We start from the raw sequence: 20,666 nt of genomic DNA on the forward strand, positions 1-20,666 counted from the left end.
AGCAAACATATTTAAGAGGCTGAAATACATTCTGGGGGAAAAGGTTAAAAACTTTCAAGGTGGAACATCAGCAACTTTGACGGATACAACAAACTTCAGTCTAAAATGTACTGGGGAGGTGCAGTTGAGAACACCAACACAGATAGCATCATGGTGTGTCACAAGAGGTACGAGGCAAAGTAACACCACAACAGGCTGGTATGTGACATGCAGGTCAAAAAGCCAGGAAATTGGGTTTTGGAATTATTTTAAAGCTCAGATAAATGTCTCTTGTTTTCAAGATAGAGTCAGAGGTATACAGGATAGAACAGAACCATTGATCCAACTCGTCCATGCCGACCAGATATCCTCACTTAATCAAGTCCCATTTGCCAGCACTTGGCCCATATCCCTCTCAACCCTTCCCATTCATATACCCATCCAGACACTTTTTAAATGTTGCCATTGTACCACTTCCTCTGGAAGCTCACACCCTCTGCATGAAAATGTTGCCCATTAGATCTCTTTTCTATCTTTCCCCTCTCACTGGTTTGGTGGGTTGGTGTGGACTTTTTGGGCCAAATGACCTGTTTCCATACTGTGGGGAATCAAAAAAGGTGGGCACGATAGCGTCACTCTAGACAGATAGATGAATGGGCAGGGAGCAAAGGCATACAGACAGATTCAGAACAAAGGGATACAAAAAAAGGCAACAGGCTGAGATGGAGGATTTGGATCGGTGCAGGCTTGGCAGGCTGAAGGGCCTGTTCCTGTGCGTAATTGTCTTTGTTCTGGTCTCTCTCTCTCTCTCCTCCCCCCCCCCGGGAACTGACCTTTTCTATTGACCCTATCCATGCTCAAGGTTTTATAAACCTTTATAAGGTCACCCCTCAGCCTCCGATGCTCGAGGGAAAATAGCCCCAGCCTATTCAGCCATTCCCCATAGCTCCAACCCTCCAAATATCCTTGTAAATCTTTTCTGAGCCCTTTCAAGTTTCACAATATCCTTCCGATAGGAAGGAGACCAGAACTGCACACCATGTTCCAAACGTGGCCTAGGCAACATTATGTACAGCCACAACATCTTCTCCCAACTCCGAAACTCAATACTCTGACCAATAAAGGAAAGCCTACCAATGCCTTCTTCACTATCCTATCTACCTGCGACTCTACTTTTGAGGAACTATGAACCTGCACTCCAAGGTCTCTGTTTAGCAACACTCCCTCGGACCTGAGCAAGTGTATACACCCTGGTCTGATTTGCCTTTCTAAAATGCAGCAACTTGCATTTATCTAAATTAAACTTCATCTGCCACTCAAATGGTCCATTTGATCAAGATCCCTTTGTACTCAGTGGTACCTTCTTCACTGTCCACTACACCTCCAATTTTGGTGTCATCTGCAAACCCACTAACCATATCTCGTATGTTCACATCCAAATCATTTGTATAAATGAAGAAAAGTAGTGGACCCAGCACCGATCGTTGTGGCACTCCACTGGTCACAGGCCTCCAGTCTGAAAAACAATCCTCCTCCACCACCTTCTGTCTTCTACCTTTGATCCTGTTCTGTATCCAAATGGCTAGTTCTCCCTGTATTTTATAGGGAGAACCAGCCTCCCATGAGAAACCTTGTCGAATGCCTTACTGAAGTCCATATAGATCACGTCTACCACTCTGCCCTCATTAATCCTCTTTGTTACTTCTTCAACAAACTCAATCACATGAGACATGATTTCCATGCACAAAGCCATGCTGACTATCCCTAATCAGTCCTTTCATTTCCAAATACACGAAATCCTGTCCCTCAGGATTTCCTCCAACAACTTGCCCAACACCAATGTCAGGCACACTGGCCTGTAGTTCCCTGGCCTTTCCTTACTAAATAGTGGCACCACATTAGCCAACCTCCAGTCTTCCTGCACCTCACCTGTGGCTATCGATGATACAAATTTCTCAGCAAGGGGCCATACACTAACTATATACCCAACTCTGCTGATGCACCCTTTGGTGCCAAAATATTACTGCTATAGGATTACTCCAATTTACAAAACAATCTTAAGAACGAAGGAATGAAACACATTCCAGTTACACCCTACTCTTACTGCACTTTAAGATCTGCAAAACCTAATCGTTAATGTGATGTTACCTTTCTGGAAGGATTCATTGCCTTTATTCTTTTCTTCAAGGGCAAGCTCAGGATTGATGTAAGCTGCTCGCTCTGCATCCTTTAGGATCTTTTCAGCCTACAAGAGAGTTATTTAGAAAATAAAGCCCAGAAGAAAACTGGACAAAATGCATAAACAGATATTGATATCACTATAGGAATCCCAGTAAAGCAGAAGAAAGGCATGGTGGCTCAGTGCTTTGTATTACTGCCTCAGAGCTACAGACTTGGGGCTTGCAATATTCCCTGGCCTGGATCAGGAGGTATAAATACATCTGCCTGCTCAGGCATCTTTCTTCAGAAATCCTTCCAAGAACAAGTTAAGACAGGGAACACTCACTTGCTGACATTTCTTTAAGACGTCAGGAGTCCTATGCTCTGCAAGAGACTTGTTGTAGAAGTGAACAGCATCTTTGTACTTGTCTTCCTTGAAGTAGGAGTTTCCAATTCGTGCGTATGCCCTGAAAGAATGTGAACAAAATGCAGTTACGTGGGCAATACTGAGAAGTTGGCATCATTTGCATATTTTGCTCCCTTCGCCCAAGGTGCAATTAAATCACAATCACAAAATTGTTTATGCAAACCAGGATGAAGACCATGAAACTTAATCACCACAACCCAATAGGATACTATGGATTACCAATACCTCTGACTCAAGGTTAAACAGGAACAATTAGTTTTAAAAGCAAAACAATTATGCTCTTCGCCCTTAACCTTCAACTGTAGTCTGTTCAGTTTCCTCTCGTGGAGCCCATGCTAACAGTGATCTGAAAGACATACCTCTCCTCAGGAAACGCCTGTTACTTATTGATTCTTCCCTCAATTGGCTCGGCACATCCGAGATTTTGAGATGTGTTTGAACTTCACCAATCAGGTATCTATCCACCATCAAAACAGCCTTAATCAAGGCACAGTTTATGCCCATTTGGAGGATAGAGTCAGAGTCATGCAGCATGGAAACAGGGCCTTCAGCTCAACTCATCCACTGAACCAGTTTCCTAAATTGAACTAGTTCTATTTGCCTGTGGTGGGCCCATATCCATTTAAACCTTTCCTAACCATGTACCTGTCCAAATGCCTTTTAAATATATGTTATGATTGTACCACTTCCTCTGGCTGCCTGGTCCATACACGTACCACCCTCTGTGGAAAGTTGCCCCCTCTCAGGTCCTTTTTAAATCTTTCCTTCTCACCTTAAACTTATGTCCTCTAGTTTTGAATTCCCCCATCTGAGAAGATGACCTCGGCTAGTATGGCCATCAGGATTTTATAAAACTCTTAATAGGTCACCCTTCAGCATCCTCTGCTCCTGGGAAAGATATCCCAGCCTATCCAGTCTCTTCATATAACTCAAGCCTTCCAGTCTCCATAACATCCTTGGAAATCTTTTTTACATCTTTACAGTGTAATAACATCTTTCCTACAGCAGGGAGACCAGAATTGTATACAGTACTCCAAATATGGCCTCACCAATGTCTTTTACAGCTGTAAGATAATGTCCGACTTCTATACTCAATGCTCTAACTAATGAAGAGAAACATGCCAAATGCCTTCTTCACTACCCTGCTTACCTGTGACACCACTTTGAAGGAATTACATACCTGTACCTCTGTGTCTCTGTTCAACAATACTCACCAGGGCCCTACATTAACTGTCCTGGTCTGCCTTACTGAAATGCAAGATTTTTCATTTTTCTAATTTAAGGACCATCCGCAGTTCGCTGGCCCTTTGGGTCTGGGTGGGATGCTCTTCAGAGGGTTGGTGTGGACTTGATAGGTTGAAAGGCCTGCTTTCACGCTGTAGGGATTCTATGAAATATGTTTAGGATTTCACCCATTACCTTTGGTTCCACACATGGACGGCCTCATTGATCTTTAAGGGGCCTTATTCTCTCCCTAGTTACTCTTTTGCCCTTCATTTACTTGTAGATTCTGTGGATTCTGCTTTGTCCTATTTGCCAAAGCTAAAGAAAAATTGTGCACACAAATAGTTTCAGTGAGTTAAGTTCTGTAAAATCTAAATCTTCCTGAACAGAACTTCCCCCGCTTTTGGACTTTGTTCTGGATTCTAAGGGTTACAGGCAGTTTTTGTATCAATTGTTAAGGAGCGTGGAAGCCATCTGTGCATGGGTCAAAACATTGACAAAAATCTAACTGCTCCAGGACAGAGTGTTAGCCTCGCAACCACCGGGCGTTGTCTGCTTCGGGTGTTGTAACTTTGTCACTGGTGTTACACAGCCATGCAGTGCTCTCATTTTGTATGTGTAGTGCTCCACTTAGTGGTGGCATTCACTTCAAACGTTGCTGAAAATGATAAACTAGGTCTAAAAGGCGATATTGATTCAAGACATAAAAATCAGTGACCGGTTGGTAAAGCTTCAGAATTTTACAGTGACATGCTCTCTTATATTGAGTTCGGCACGAGTTTGTAATATACCTTATTAGACAAATGATGTCGACTAGACACATGGATTACTTACTTTGCAATTTGCCTGTAATCTTCACGATTTTCCCGTCCTACTTCAATAGCTTTTTCACAGATTTCGCGGCATTTCTCAAATTCATTTTGTTCAAAGTACACAGCTGCAAGGATAGAATATTTCAGGAGATATTCCTCGGAAAAAACTAGTTAAAAATACCAAGCGGTTAGAACTTGAATGCACTGCCTGACTGCATGCAGCGGAGGCAGATTCATTTTTGGCTTTCAATAGAGAATCAGATTATTAGCTGAAAGAAGTTGCAGAGCTGTGGGGGGAAAAAGATGTGTTGGTGATAGCACAAAGCAGCACAGACATGATGAACCAAAAGGAGTCCTATGTTCCAAGGCAAGCACCCTTTCTCAAAGAAAAAAAAAGACAGGAAGCAAATAATTTCCTCTCCTGTGTTTCGATCTTTTCATACAGTGCACTGACTTAAAGAGGGATTGGACAAACAGGTATCCAGTATTGCTATCTCAAAACATGGGAAAGTTAATTAGACTGGAATAGCTTAAAGAAAACTTCCACGTCTCTTTCCCCTCAACTCCTAAGTGAACATCCGACTTTCACTTAAAACACAAGGAAAATGAGGTTCAGGAAAGGGTAAGAGGAGCAAAAAAATTCAATGTACAAAGGATTACGCATCTTATTCTATCACAGTGTCTAAACAACTAAATGACTGGTTGGACATCTTTCCATTTTTTTTTTACAAAAGTAGCTCCAACATCAAACAATACCCAAGGAAGCAGACCAGTGACGTTCTCCTGAAACACAATACAGGATGCTACCAGTTTGTCAAAATCTTTAACTAGGCTTTCCCATGAGCCAGCTGGCAAGAATGCATTACCTGCAGAATTGGATTCAACTCCTAACTTGAATAAATTTCACTCCAGTGGCGACTTGGGAATTATTTACTTAAAATAGAAAAATAAAAGGCTAAATGTAAGTGAATCAAACCAGTGCTTCAAGGATAAGGAAATAAAAGCACTGCGTAAAACTTCTAACCCACCAGATGCTGTGGATAAAGCACCTTCAAAAGGAAAACAAAGCCAAATACAATTCACTGTAACCCTCACCTGCTTTGTTGGTTAAATAGGTCATACTCGTAGGGTCAAACTCAGCAGCCTGCTCGTAATGCTTTAACGCCGTTTCAAAGTCTTTCTTCTTATAGGCATTGTTGCCCAATTCCTTCTCTTTCAATGCCTAAAGATTAAAGGAACATATTTAGAACAGCACCAGCCTGAATGAGAGAAAAAAAAAACTTGACTGAATTCCAGGTGCCCCTTTCAACAGCATCATGCCTTTTTTTTATTTTCAGGGAGTTCCTCCTCCATTGACTCGGGTTTGGTTTCCTTCTTGGGTGGAGGTGGAGCTGGAGTCTCTTCCTCTTCCTCCTCTGCTCCTTGAAGATCAATTCCAAGCAGAACACTTAAAGTTGTCATAATTCTAGGATCTTGCAGTCTCCTAAGAAAGTAAAAGACACCAGCTGCTTATACTGCATTCATTTATTCCTTCAACAACCTACACTTTGCTCCCAACTGGAAGAAACAACTGGAAGTCTTTTGTCTTTGTACTTTTCTTAAATACTACAGAGTTTGAAATTTTTTAAGGCTATTTAGGCACAACATCGTTAATAGGTCAAACCGAATTCTCAGGATCCCATTCGGCCATGGCACAGGAGACTACCATTTGGCACATCAAGTCTACATCAACTCTCAATTAGTTCACTGCGTATCATTCTCCTGCCTCCTCACTGCAGCCCTGCAGTCTAATTACAATTCGAACACTGACTGAACCTTCCCCCACTCACCCCCCACCCCACACAGCATGGAGATCCCAACTACGCAGTGAAGTAGAACCCTCTTATGTAGTTGGCTGAAAATTAATGGCTTATTTGCCAACATCACTAAAAAGAGACACAGTCTAAACTTTTCAACTTTCACTTGTCAGGACTGAGATGAAAGAAGTTGAAACTTTATTGCTGGAACAGCACAGTAGGTCAGGCAGCATCCAGGGAACAGGAGATTCGACGTTTCGGGCACAGGCCCTTCTTCTTCATTCCTGAAGAAGGGCCTGTGCCCGAAACGTCGAATCTCCTGTTCCCTGGATGCTGCCTGACCTGCTGTGCTGTTCCAGCAATAAAGTTTCAACTTTGATCTCCAGCATCTGCAGACCTCACTTTCTCCTCTGAGATGAAAGAACCAAATTTCAAAAGGGATCAGTAATTTACATAGCATGAGAAGAGGGCACTGATTGGTTGTGCGACGGCTAGCATAGGGATGCAGCAGGATTTGTTACCTGTCAATCTTAGCTACCTGATTAAATTCAGATCAGGTACACAGACCAACTGGTCAGGACATTGCATAGATTTAAAAAGCTACAAACGTATACACAAACCCCTTTTCCCACACGGAAAATGGTTGTGAGAATGTAGCCTCTCATGCATACAGATAAAATGTACTAAGTTCGAACGATTCCAAAATTAGTTTCCAGTGCAATTCTTAGTACAGTCAAGATTGTTAAGTAAAAGGATGTTGAATAGCAGAATCACACCTGATTCTGGCTACTGTGTTCTGAAATTTGTAAGCATGGACTGCTCGTGTACTGTTAAAACACTGCTGTACCAAGGACAGTCAAAGGAATGTATTATTTGACATATTCCACCAATTGTTGCACACTTTGGCAGCGAAACTCATCGCGTTACTTATTTGCATGGTACACAGAATATCTTTTTGGCTCGATGGCAGCATCCTGTTAGTGAACAATATTACTTGTGTATTTTAATGGCTAACATCAGCTGTTGCTCAAACCTTTGAGAAACCTCCTCATTCCAGGAGGGAGGTGGACTGGGCACCAGAGAGGTCAAACATGGTGGTCACAGGTACATGAGACTGCATGATATACAGCAAGTGAGGATTTAAATCAGGATTGACATTATCACGCAGGGCAGTTCTGATTTGCTCCATCTTAGCACCAAGTTAACAAGTTGACAACAGTTATGCCTAGACGTGATTCTAAGGCAACACCATTTATTTTGGTGTCAATAGAGGTATTAAAAACTATATTAACTGCACATGTTGAGTATGCTACTACTGTCCTTTTATCAGATTTACCTAAACACGTCAGGGTTAACAACCAGCACTAGATGTAATTTGATTATTCAACAACACTTACAAAACAAATCCAGACGGTGCTAAGAATTATACCAAAACAAAATTTAATCATTGGGTTTGCAAATAAGTGTTCTCTCTTATGTACTAGAGGCTACATATACAAACAAAGGACACTACCTGTGTTGGCAAAAAGAACTTGCCCATACTTTGAACTGAAATGGGAAAAGGACTGTGATAAAAACTAAGGACTGTGAAAGGATTTTAAAAAGAAAGTTACCTGCTGACATTCATTGCAAGTACTGTTTACACTGCTATTTGTTAAAGTAGTGGGGGAAGTTACTACAGACAAGCTGGATACAGGGTATGAACAATGATTTGGCCAGCAACAAGAAGTTAATAAATCTGTAGAATTGTCAATGACTGAAGACCTTCAGCTTACCAACAACAGCGAATGGCTACCAGATGGCTGAACAGCTTGTGGAGGTCATTGGTCAGAAACCACCAGATCTCCAAAAGTTTAAGAGAAAATAAAAATCACAACCCCAGGTTATAGTCCAACAGGTTTATTTGGAAGCACTGGCTTTCGGAGCGCTGCTCCTTCATCAGGTGGAGGTGGGACTGTACACAACCACCTGATGAAAGAGCGTTGCTCCGAAAGCCAGTGCTTCCAAATAAACCTGTTGGACTATAACCTGGTGTCGTGTGATTTTTAACTTTGTACACCCCAGTCCAACACTGGTACCCCAAATCATCCAAAAAAGAAACTGCCCTTTTTTCTGCAACCAAAACACCCAAGCCTGTAAAAAGCCAGTTTATCCCTCACCTCATTAGTTACTTTAAACTTGGCTTTTGACCAGTATATAAAATAATGTTACAACTGTCACCCAGTTGCTCTGTGCCTCCTACAAACAAGAGAAAGTACCTGGAGAAGGAGGATCAAGGCACAGCAAGTCTGTCAAGCCAAAAAACAAAAACTGATTATCTCAACAAACCCTATGGACAGGGACACTTGAACTGCCTTCAAGCTTTTGTGTCTGTCTACATGAGTGTAGGAGGAATTTTATAAAGTGGGTTAAGCTTTTAACTTCATTATGGTTAATAGTTCATGATTGTTCACCTGTACCTAGAATCTATTTGGAATAAATAATCTGTAGCAATCATTGTCGAATGCAGAAACATGGAAATGATGTTGGCAGGCAAATAATTGCCTATTAATGTAGAATTTAAACATTGCTAAAAAGTGACATGAAGTTTTTAGACTTTGACTTACACTCATTCCTCAAAATTGCGACACAGGAAATTAGATTTGAAAGGGACCAATAATTTATGAAGCATGAAGGTGGTGCTGATTGATTGATATGGGGAAGATTTCTCCTCACCCCAGTCCTACGCTTCCTCTTAACGTGGATCTAAAAGTCAGGAAGATTGAGGCATTCTATGTATTTTAATCGAACCTTTAACTTTGGTGATGACTCTGGGAGTAGCATGGCTCGATTTCTAGTGCATTATAAAAATACACTGCACCATCTTCATTGAAGAGAGTGTATGGAGTCTTCCAATCCCTGCTGCATTCCTCATGGCAATGTCTTGACCAGTCAGCCTACCTGATCTTAGTTCAGTTAGCTAACTAAGGTTGACAATTAAGAGATCCTGCTACTTCCCCATATCAATCAATCAGCACCACCTTCATGCTTCATAAATTATTGGTCCCTTTCAAATCTAATTTCCTGTGTCGCAATTTTGAGGAATGAGTGTAAGTCAAAGTCTAAAAACTTCATGTCACTTTTTAGCAATGTTTAAATTCTACATTAATAGGCAATTATTTGCCTGCCAACATCATTTCCTTGTTATTCCTTGAAACACATGGAACGGTATTGCTGAAGTTCAGCATAGAAACACAGACAGCAGCAGTAGCCATTTGACCCCTCAAGCTTGTTCCACCGTTCAATATGACTATGGTTGATCACAGAGCTCAAAATCCTAATCCTCCCCCCCCCCAATACCCCTTGATCCCATTAGCCACAAGATCTATATCTACCTCCTTCTTGAAAACAATGTTTTAAATTCAACCACTTTGAGCTAATGAATTCTATAGGTTGATTACTCTTCGGGTGAAGAGATTTCTCCTCACCCCAGTCCTAAAAAGGTTTATCACTTATCCTTACAATATGACCCTTGGTTCTGGACTCCCCACTATTAGGAACATCCTTTGTGCATCTTCAGAATGGGAGAAAGTGTGATAAGGGCACCAAAACTTGCCATTTGTTGCAGGGAGGACATAAGCTGGTATGACTTCATTCAATATCCACTGCATAGTACTCACTTCAACAGATCTTAACTCCACATTACAAAGTCATGGAGTTGAAATTAAGCCAGAACAGTACTAAACACGTGTAAGTCAGATATTAACTAGCATCCCAAGTTACTTCAAATAAATTCTGTAGCTAACATTAAGTTCTCCCAAACTAGAAGAAAGGATTGCGAGGATGATTCAAGAGAAGAGTGAAAGTAATAGGGTGGTTGTTATGGGGGACTTTAACTTTCCTGATATTGATTGGGAAAACTATAGCTCAAGTTCGTTAGATGGGTCAGTGTTTGTCCAATGTGTGCAGGAGGGTTTCCTGACACAATATGTAGATAGCCAACAAGAGGTGAGGCCATACTGGATTTGGTTCTGGGTAATGAACCAGGCCAGGTGTTAGAATTAGAGGTAGGTGAGCACTTTGGGGACAGTGACCACAATTCGGTGACTTTTACTCTAGTGATGGAACATATTGCATCATTATCACCTCATTTAAGCTCCTGCCCTAAAGGCAGGCAATTTCCAGGGGATGTTTAGCTGTGCAAATCTCATTTAGAGAGTCAGTAACAATAGTAACAATATAGGAACAAGAAGTAACAATAAAATGATAAAGACAGTGTGGCCTGGTATTGGAAACTGAGCAAGTTAGACAATGTCACAGTGGTGAGCAGAAAGTAAGAAATTAAACAAAACAGTCGTTGGAAATCAACTCGGATCCACGATAAAGGCGTCACTCCGCTCTGAGAGACATGTGAATTTCTCACAGATAACTGAGAACAACATGAGATGCTCAATTTTGTAATTCATTGGTTAAAACACTGATTTGATTTCATTGTTGGTGGAACCTGCAGTTCGAAGATATCACAAAGCCTGGCATCAAAGGAAGCTATCACTGATTAGGAGAATTCCTGGAATCAGGGTGACGTTATTGTGTAATTGCCAGAGCATGGTAACATTACATAAACATAGAAGGTTTGGGTCTGCACAAACCATTAATGAATACTACGCATGTCAGGATCCATGAGAAATATAAATGAACATTTACTAGATTGGATCAAGGAATGAGGGATTTTAGAGAACTGTATTGCAGAGAGCAAAGGAGATTGAGGTGAGATTTGATGATGGTCTCTCGGTTTATGATACATTCTGATAGATTAGATATAAAACAGCTGCTTCGATTCGCTGCAAGTAAAAGGCACACCAGTTAGAGATATTAGGCAAGAATTACTGGGAGATTTAAGGCTTGAAATTTATATCAATTTTATTTTACTCAATATTCAAAGTCAAAGACCAACAACATACATAGTTTAAAGTGCCATGAATGAGGTAACGCGCTCAGATTTTGTTATGCTATCTGGTGCAAGATTCCGATCTGCAAGTCCTCTTGCAACATTCTGTAAAATCAGTTTAAAAAAATTACTGTCACTCCAGGAGACAAACTCAGAAGATACAAATATTTCTCTAATGTCAATTTTGCTCTCTATAGAGGCTTCCCTATTCATTCTCTGTAATAAGTGTTGTAAATTCAATTCCTGTCTTTCCAGGAGAGACAAGCTCAACCTTATCTTTCCAGGTACACGATAACCGTGAATGTGCACTGCTGTCCATTCCCTGCTCAGAAGATGGCTCTCTTTCATCGACGCGTGGCACTGAGTCAAGCCTACAGTTGTTCTTTTATGTGAGACAGGGACCGATTATTTATTTATTCGGGATTTCCCACATCCGAAAAAAGATTACAAATCCTTGGATTCCAAACCTTGAGCCATCGCCTCTCTGTTCTGCATCATTATAATCTTTTGTGGAGATGAGATAAATTTGCTGCTCTTCAGACTTGATCCCATTGTGCATGCTCGAAAATGTGGGGGCAGGAAGACAATGAGCATCTAGTGATCAATCCTGTGTAGAGGGGACATTCATTGCCGCTGGTTATGCTGGGTAAACGTGCACCTTTGTGAGATCAGATTATTCAATTTTGAATTACTTACTCATTATCGATGGAAATTCAATCATACTCGTGGACTTAGAGATGAGAATGGAGATTACAAAAACAAATGTTGTTGAAGTTAGTTAATGGAGTTGTCGATGGAGTGCGAAAGAGACAGCATTGGCAATTTGGAGGAGCACATCATTGGAGGAGAGAGAAACAGTGCCGAGTGAGAAACAGATAAAAGTGAGTCAGTGGGTGGGTCGGTGAAAAGGGAAGGAACCTGTAAGATGACCGTGCAAAGAAGTTGGGCTGGGTACATGTGTAATAGACAATAAGGAAAAGAGAGGGAGCACGAGACAGGCAGAAAGAATGGAAAAGGAAAGGGAGGGTGAAGAAGAGGAACAATGATTTTTAAAGGAGCAATAATAAAATTGATGAGTTGTTTTTTCCTTTATTATTCTCCAGGTGCAAATTGTTACCTTCTGCTCAATCAAGTTATATTCTTTATTAGCCTCCGAGTTCCTTCTCGTATATTGCGACTCTTAACTGTACTTTTAATGGAATAAATGTTATCGTAAATATATATTGCAATTAGATGATACCCCAGTACTAATCCCGGCGACACAGAGACTCTCTCAGTCTGGTAAACTGAAAATGAACCAGTCAGCCTGATACTCCGTTTCATTATAGTCAGGCATCTGTTCATGCTGATGTGTTAAGCATGTATTGAAAGCTGTGTTCAAATCTATGCACGCTTCTTTTTCCACGTATGGAGTCAGCTATTACAAGGGGGCATAGCTTTAAATTAAGGGGGGGTAGGTATAGGACAGATGTTAGGGGTAGATTCTTTACTCAGCGAGTTGTGAGTTCATGGAATGCCCTGCCAGTAGCAGTGGTGGACTCTCCCTCATTATGGGCATTTAAGCGGGCATATGGAGGATAGTGGGCTAGTGTAGGTTAGGTGGGCTTGGATCGGCGCAACATCGAGGGCCGAAGGGCCTGTACTGCGCTGTATTCTTCTATGTTCTATTGGGGATACTCTGAAGAGGAAGGGACTATACGTACGTGGCTAAATCAGAAGGTTTGTTTTTCAGCTGCTCAATCATTTCCCTGTAGCTAGGGTCACTTAGCAACACCCTTGTCCTGGGGTCATTCTCCAGCTTCTGGTACAGATTTGGAGAAGCAAATGGATTCATGAACTTCTTTTCTGTAAAAGAAAATATTTGTGTTTAACCAAAAGAACCATTGTGTCTTTGTGATATGCTGAAAATATGATTCAATAGTTTGGAAAAAATAAGCTAAACAGCAGACAATGGCTTCTGAACAGCAAAAGTAAATTTTGAATCATCAGCCAGTTCTACCCAAGGAATTTGAATTATCAAGGTTGGATTTGTAAATAGCAATGTACCAAACTGTTATCTTCATTGCCTGGGCAGCAATGTGGAAGGGTTTATCTGCCTGGTATTCATTCCATTTATAAGGGATAAAAAGACAGGTGCTGCAAGTGTCTCCTCTGCAAAGTTACTACCCAAACACCAAAGAATTGATTATGTCAAAACATCTCAGAAGTAGTTTATATAATGAATTATTCCAGTCCATTTCAATGCCCCATCTGCTTCAAATTCTTTTGGCACATGATCTGTTCTGAAGCATTTGAGACCAATTTGGATTTTTTTTTGTACATTAAAGTAGTGACTGTTGCTTAGCATTGCCTTTTCTCCCTGCTCACCAGGTGGTGCACCAAATCAAGACTGACATCTCAGAAATTGGACATACAAACCTTACGCTCTCTTACCTTGATTCAGCCTTTCACTCCAACTTTACGACAGCAAGATTGCGACAATACTACAATATTGTACCCCTCTGAACTTAAAGGAATTAAACAGAGAGACTGCCATTTCCACCCAACATGAACTAGATGGTAAGTACTGCAGTTAGTTTCTCACCTGCTAGTTTGGCATCCACTTTTTGCAATCCATCTTTCAGCTGTGTGTTTCCTGGTTCGTGTTTCAGACCCTCCTCATAGGTTTTCTTTGCTTCTTCAAAGCGATTAAGGAATTCCAAGGCTGCAGCCTTCCTCGAGTAACCCTACGTGTGGCCCAATTATTAAAAAGAAATTGTTTCAGCCATTATTAGCTGATGAATTAAGGTTTGCCAGGGCAAGAGGAAAAATTCCTGAGTTTCTTCCAGAAAATGTGTCACTATCTTCCACATCCAACTGAACAAGCAGGTAGGGCCTAGAGACAGCATTTCATCTCCAACAATGCTCCTTTGATAACCCAAGCAGATATGTAGTTGAGTAGCTACTTGAGCTCAAATGGTGTCACTCCAAGCTGACATTTTAATGCAGCAGAATCATTAAGGATAGCCATGCTTAGTTAGCAGTACTCTCATTGGGAATTACAAAGCTGGGTCCAAGCCTCCATTTTTAGATCAGATTCAGAACGAAGTTTAACCCACCAATGAAGCAGCTGGTTACAAGCACATTGTCAAACATAACTTTTTTCAGACAGGTGACACCATCTGCCCACCCTGGTTGGCCAGGGAAATATCAAAGATTTAACTGCATTATCGAAATAAGGAAGAGGGAGCTTTAGTGTTGAGTTGGTAATCTATCCTTAGTCATCGGAAGGCATAAAAACACATCAATTTGCAATTATACAGCATCTGATCAAATCTTTCAAACATCCTGCAACATGCTACAAGATCAACAAACTAGTTTCAAGATGCACTGACTAACTGTGATACAGTTTTGCACATGGTTTGACTGCTTTTCCAGAATGGCCATTTACCTACCTTGCCCCAATCTGGTTTAATCTCAACAGTTTTGCTTCCATCTTCATAGGCTTTTTGATACTCCCCCTTTTTTGCATAGGCAGCAGATCGGTTGCTGTAAAGTACATGGTTCTTGGGGTCCAGCTTAATGGCTTCACTGTAACATATGATGGCATCATCTATCTTCCCAGCACTCAGGGCTTGATTGCCCTTCTCTTTAAGTTCATTGATCTATTAGGGGAAAAGGGAAGATGTAAAAAAAAAGTTAGTGTACTAGGTGATCCTTGTCTCATCTTGTGCAGCTGCACCAATCGATAATCTAATATTATTCAACCATATACTGAAGAATTCTTCAGACATTGACAGCTGTCGTCTTGAACCTACACAGAGCTGCTATAATCTTTCTGTACTCATTTTTTCCATTTCATTAGGGATAATTTATATCCATTTTATTAATAAACAGTTCTGAAAATACCAATGCAGCTTAGTAAACCTGGCTCTGGGAACCACACGTTACACCAGTGACCTGCAACGAAACACCAAGGGAGTGCAGGAATCTGGACACAAGCTAAACTACACTGCAGCAACTTCTCAAAAATCCCCTAGACAACAAACTTCACTTAGCAACTGCACTGACACCAGTGAAAGGGAGATTTAAAGCTGGCAGTTAAAATGTAGTCTCGATTTTATGATAACAAAAGCAAAATTTTCAAGGGGCAGTATTTACTATGTTCAACTTAATTCACAAAAGGACTGCCCTGCTTTTCTATTTAAGTCTAAAATTTGGATTTATTCCTGGCTTAAGCAGGACAAATCTTGAACCCAGTAAATATATTCAAATTGACTGATAGAATAGGCATTAGAGTGGACCTTTTCTTGTGGATGTTCAGGAGGTAGAATCTTCCTGTAAACAGTTCTAAATATAATATCTCATGTAAACAAGTCAATCGGTTAACAGATGAGCTGAAAAACCTTTGCACCATAGTTTATAAATATAGCACTTTTCCTGACACTTCCAATTTGCTGTGTAGTGCCTTCAACTGACTATTAGAGATATTAAGAATACCTTCTCTCTGCATGAGGTTCAGATTTTCGAAGGCGTTTTGCAACAGCTCTCCAAAGTAGTAACTATTTTTCTAGCTTCCAGTTAAATTCATCAGGTTATCGAGTGCAGACACTACTGTATGATAGCTATAATTCTATTCAGTACTCAGTGCCACAAGGTCACACCATATCGCAGGATTGGAAGGTTATCACTGAAAACTGAAGCATTTCTCAAGCTCTGATCTCAACTAATAACCGATTTTTAACTGGAGCAAGTTGTAGGTGAATACAGAACCCTGCCACAACTATATATTTGCCACAAGTGCACTGCAGGCACTGAAAATATCTAAGATATTCTACTAATCAGCCTGTTTGGAAATGTTATTACACACCATTGGAACAGGTGGGACTCAAACCTGGCTGTCATCTCTCAGAGGTAGGGACACTACCATAATTCTACAAGAGCCTCTTCAGCTACAAGTATATACACTCCAACTTGACTCTTCATTATCACACCAGATGACACAACATGGTATCAGTGAGTACCATAGTGACATATCTACATGACTTTATAGATTTACAAAGTCAGTTTAATATCCTAATGATGCTCGACAGCAAGTGGGATCCCTGGACCAGATTATGCGACCATCGTTCTGAAAACGTAGACAGTCAGTTTTGGGCAATACACATTCAGAAACAAACAGCTAAAGTGAGGTGAAGGGCTGGGGAATATGTGCTTTTAGACTATTCAGAGCACACATTGGAAACTTTCCATCAGAAAATCTTTGGGGAATCCTAGTGTACAGACACTCTGTATTGGCCCACTGTGTAGTGGTGTGCACTGAACAGGAGTTGCTCAATTTGATTTTAGACATCCAAGTCTTGTGGCATCAGGTTAAACATGGACAAGGAAATATTCTGTAGGAGCAGCGTGCATTGTACAATTCTGAAGAAGGTTCATTGGACATGAAAGACTAACTCCGATTTCTCTCCACAGATGTTGCCAGATCTGAGTTTTGCCAGCAATTTCTGTTTTTGCTCCAGAACCATCTCAGTGCACTGAGAAAGGTCACATCTTGTTTTTATTTCCCTTGTACTTTTGATAGTAAACTGATTTGGGAAAATAACTGTTTTATAACAAAGGACTAAGGAAGAAATTGCTGCACTTTAAAAAAGCAAGTTACTGAAATCCATTGTGGCTCAAGTTTACACTATCGCTTTGGAAGCTGTGGGGTGAAGGTATGGGACACTGATCAGTAAACAAAATCCAGAGGCACAGTTGTACACCAACATACTTATCCAATTCACTGTTTAGCAAAGTCAAGATGGCAAAAACCCGTAAAGGGTGTTTCTGTTACCACTAGCAGCTGGTACAGACTCAATAATAATGTTCCCTCCACTCTCCACAAACAACTTACTTTATTTCAATGTCATTCAGCACTTTCCTCTGAATATTCTAATGTCAAGCAACAGTTTGAACACCATTGTTATAACATCAAACTGTGACAGCATATTGTTTGCAGAGAGATATTTTAAATTAAGGGATTGTAATCCAACCCAAACAATTTGGTGGGGTTTGTCACCTACGTGTGCTCTGAAACCATCTGAGCTGAAGAAGGCTTCCAATTTTAATTGGCTCAACAGGGCAGGCGCCCATGCTGATTGCTCAAAATAAGACCCTTTAGAAAAATACAAAATACTTAGTGGTTCTAATGTAGAGAGTGAATTCTTAAATACAGTAGACTGAGCAGGAAGGTGCAGTAGATTTCTCACCAGGTGAAGAACAGCAAGTAAATTTCAAGCCAGAGGGTCAAGCATTTTATCTTGTTAAAGAGAAAAAGACCAGTTAACAAATGACTTCTGACTAACAAGACTTTTTTGCTGTTTTCTTCTTGGAACAGGTGGGAGATTTGCCAGCAGAATTTAAATCCAGTCTGGAATTTTAAAATACAGAGTTCTAGAATACCAGCTGTGCTTCAGATTCACCTACCCAAAACTGATCCAGATTTAAAATTGGGCCTCATTTTATTTGAGCTGATTTCTGTTTCTTTGGCACAGTTTAATATGGAGTACAGGCAGCTAACAATGGAAGCCTTTTGGAAAAAGGACAACTGTTAATCATACAGCAAAAATGAATTCCGTGCAGTACCACGCTATCCAATAAAAATCCAATCGGAAAGGAAACAATATCTGCTCTGTTTTGAAATGCTTAGTGTTCACGTGTACTGAGCCCGCAATTAGAATTTATTGCTTTATTTACACAATCCCCAAACTGGAGAACAGTTCAGGAAGTTTCCAGGAAAATACAACTGATAACCCAGAAACAATGCTTCATCCCAGATAATCGGGGAAGTCAGAAAAAAAAGATGCACCCAGGAAGGACACAGCAACCAAACCCAAATGTATATGCAAGATGAATCTAATGGCTCAATTTCCAAAGGGGTTTTAGATGTTGCAGACTTTTGAGACAGCACACTATTTCAGCTCCTATGCAGAGGCTGTCATCAGGATATCAATACATGGTAGCCACACCCACCACCTCCTCTAATAACATGCAAGTGAAGATCCCATAACAGCTGCCATATTTTCAGTTGGCAGCTTGAGAATGAAGGACAGGATACTATTACAGTATACACACATCCCACTTTCAAGGATGACGGAAGATGTGAAAAGCAGAGATACCAGACACTTTGAGCTAGCCATTAATCAGAAATGAAATAAGAGACAGAAACCTGCCCTCAAATATGTCTACTTTTCCTTGGATCCCTTGAAACTTAAACTAATTCCTGCACTGTTCTATCATTTCCATTTTGACAATAGCAGAATGAGCTGGACCTTGGATACCCAGGTAAAAATGCATCTTAAGTGGTAGTGAACAAAAGGCAAAAGTAGATTCTCCACAGTATTTGATATTCTGACCTAGTGAGGTCAATACAACTGAATATCAGGGGTGTGCCTGGCACTGACCAATCAAGTATTAACCATCTGTCATAGTGCAACTCCCCCAACCTCCAAGACAATTTTCTACTCAAATGCTTTCATGTAGCATGAGTATTAAAAAAAGTTTACAGAACAGCACAAAGTGATCATGAAACACGACTGACGAAACGAGTTGCTAAAAAGATGCTACTTAAGCAAATAAATTGTACTGAAGGACCTTGAACATGAGGTGAAGGAGACTAGCCAAACAGCTTATAAACATAATCGTGCAGCACAGAAACAGACTTTTCAGTCCAACCAGCCCATGCTGACCATGATCCCAACTAAACTATTCACACCTTCCTGTGCTTGGCACATATCCCTCCAAACATTTCTTACTCAAGCACTTATGCAAATGAATTTTAAATGTTGCAACTGCACCTGTATCCACCACTTCCTGTGGAAGTTCATTCCACTCATTAACAACTTTTTTTTAAAAAGGCTTCTCCTTACATTTCTTCTGAAAGCAAGACACAATAATAGCCACTCTTAAGACATCTGGCATCTCATCCCTAGTTATAGATGAAAAATATTTCTGCAAGGTGCCTCACATTTTCCTGGAGATAGTGAGAACCGCAGAGCCACCAAGTGTGGAGCTGGAAAAAACACGGCAGGTCAAGCAGCATTAGAGGAGCAGGGGAGTCTATGTTTCAGGTCGGAACCTTTCATCAGGACTGGGGAGGGGGGTAGGGGGCTAAGAAATATATAGACGGAGGGTCTGGGGCTGGGGGAAAGGTAGCTGGGTTGACAATAGGTGGATGGAGGTATAAGGTGATTGTGATTGGTCAGTGGGAAGGGTGGATAGGTGGGAAGGAAGATGAACAGGTTAGGTCAGATCCAGGGACGGGGTGGAGAGAGAGGACTGGACCTGGGACTGGGAGCAGGGTTTGAAAACTAGTGAGCTCTATGTCAAGACCATGTGGTTGTAAGCTCCTCAGGCAGAAGACAAGGTACTCTTTCTCCAGTTTACATGTGGTCTTTTGATGGTGGAGGCAGTGCAGGATGGACATGCTGTTGGAGGAGTTGAAATGACTGGCAACGGGAAGGTGGGACTGATTGGAGCGTACAGATCACAAATGCTCCCTGAATCAGTCCCCAAATTTGCACTCGGTCTCTCCAATGCAGAGGAGACCACATCAAGAGCAATGGATGCACTAAATCAGGTTAGAGAAAATGCAGGCAAATTTCCTCCCTGCAATTACCTCCCTAACTTCCCACAGAGTCATGGGACACACTACATCTGGTTTACCCACCTTAACATTTTGTAAGACTTCCAGCACTGCTACTACTGTAGTGTGAACGGTTTTCAAAACAACAATAGTTTTGAGTTCTCTGGCCTCCATTTGTTTCTCCACAGTATAAACAGATGTGAAATATTCATTTAACATATCTCCCATCTCCTGAGGTTCGACACAAAGACAACCTCTTTGATCGTTAGGGGGCCCTGCTTTCTCTCTAGTTGGTCTCCTGCTCTTAGCATACTTGTAGAATGTCTTTGGATTATCCTTAACCTTATCTGTCAAGGCTTTCATATCACCCCTCTTTGCCCTCCTGATCTCCCTCTTAAGAATGCCACTAAACTCTTTATATTGTTTGAGAGATTCATTTGAACCCAGTTGTTTGTATCTATTCTTGACTAGAACCTCAATACCTTTATCCATCCATTGTTTCCTAATCATACCAGTCTTACCTTTCTAACAGGCATGATTTGGAGATGCTGGTGTTGGATTGGGGTGTACAAAGTTAAAAATCACACAACACCAGATTATAGTCCAACCGGTTTAATTGGAAGGACATTAGCTTTCGGAGCGATGCTCGTTCAATCACCTGATGAAGGAACGTTGCTCCGAAAGCTAGTGTGCTTCCAATTAAACCTGTTGGACTATAACCTGGTGTGGTGTGATT

At 41.0% G+C, this 20,666-nt stretch overlaps 1 protein-coding gene across 2 annotated transcripts in view; it reads right to left on the reverse strand.

The window, feature by feature from the left end:
- stip1 (stress-induced phosphoprotein 1) overlaps positions 1-20,666 on the reverse strand; it is a 33,444-nt gene that overhangs the window by 10,907 nt on the left and 1,871 nt on the right. For both annotated transcript variants that reach the window (XM_043682594.1, XM_043682595.1), the window contains exons 2-9: positions 14,760-14,969; positions 13,910-14,051; positions 13,029-13,170; positions 5,923-6,085; positions 5,698-5,824; positions 4,625-4,727; positions 2,486-2,606; positions 2,128-2,224 (exon numbers count right to left, since the gene is read on the reverse strand). In XM_043682594.1, the coding sequence (XP_043538529.1) occupies positions 2,128-2,224; positions 2,486-2,606; positions 4,625-4,727; positions 5,698-5,824; positions 5,923-6,085; positions 13,029-13,170; positions 13,910-14,051; positions 14,760-14,969 (1,105 nt within the window). The remainder of the gene's footprint in view (positions 1-2,127; positions 2,225-2,485; positions 2,607-4,624; positions 4,728-5,697; positions 5,825-5,922; positions 6,086-13,028; positions 13,171-13,909; positions 14,052-14,759; positions 14,970-20,666) is intronic.

Source organism: Chiloscyllium plagiosum, chromosome 45 (genome assembly GCF_004010195.1).
Source record: "Chiloscyllium plagiosum isolate BGI_BamShark_2017 chromosome 45, ASM401019v2, whole genome shotgun sequence".
Taxonomy (NCBI): domain Eukaryota; kingdom Metazoa; phylum Chordata; class Chondrichthyes; order Orectolobiformes; family Hemiscylliidae; genus Chiloscyllium; species Chiloscyllium plagiosum.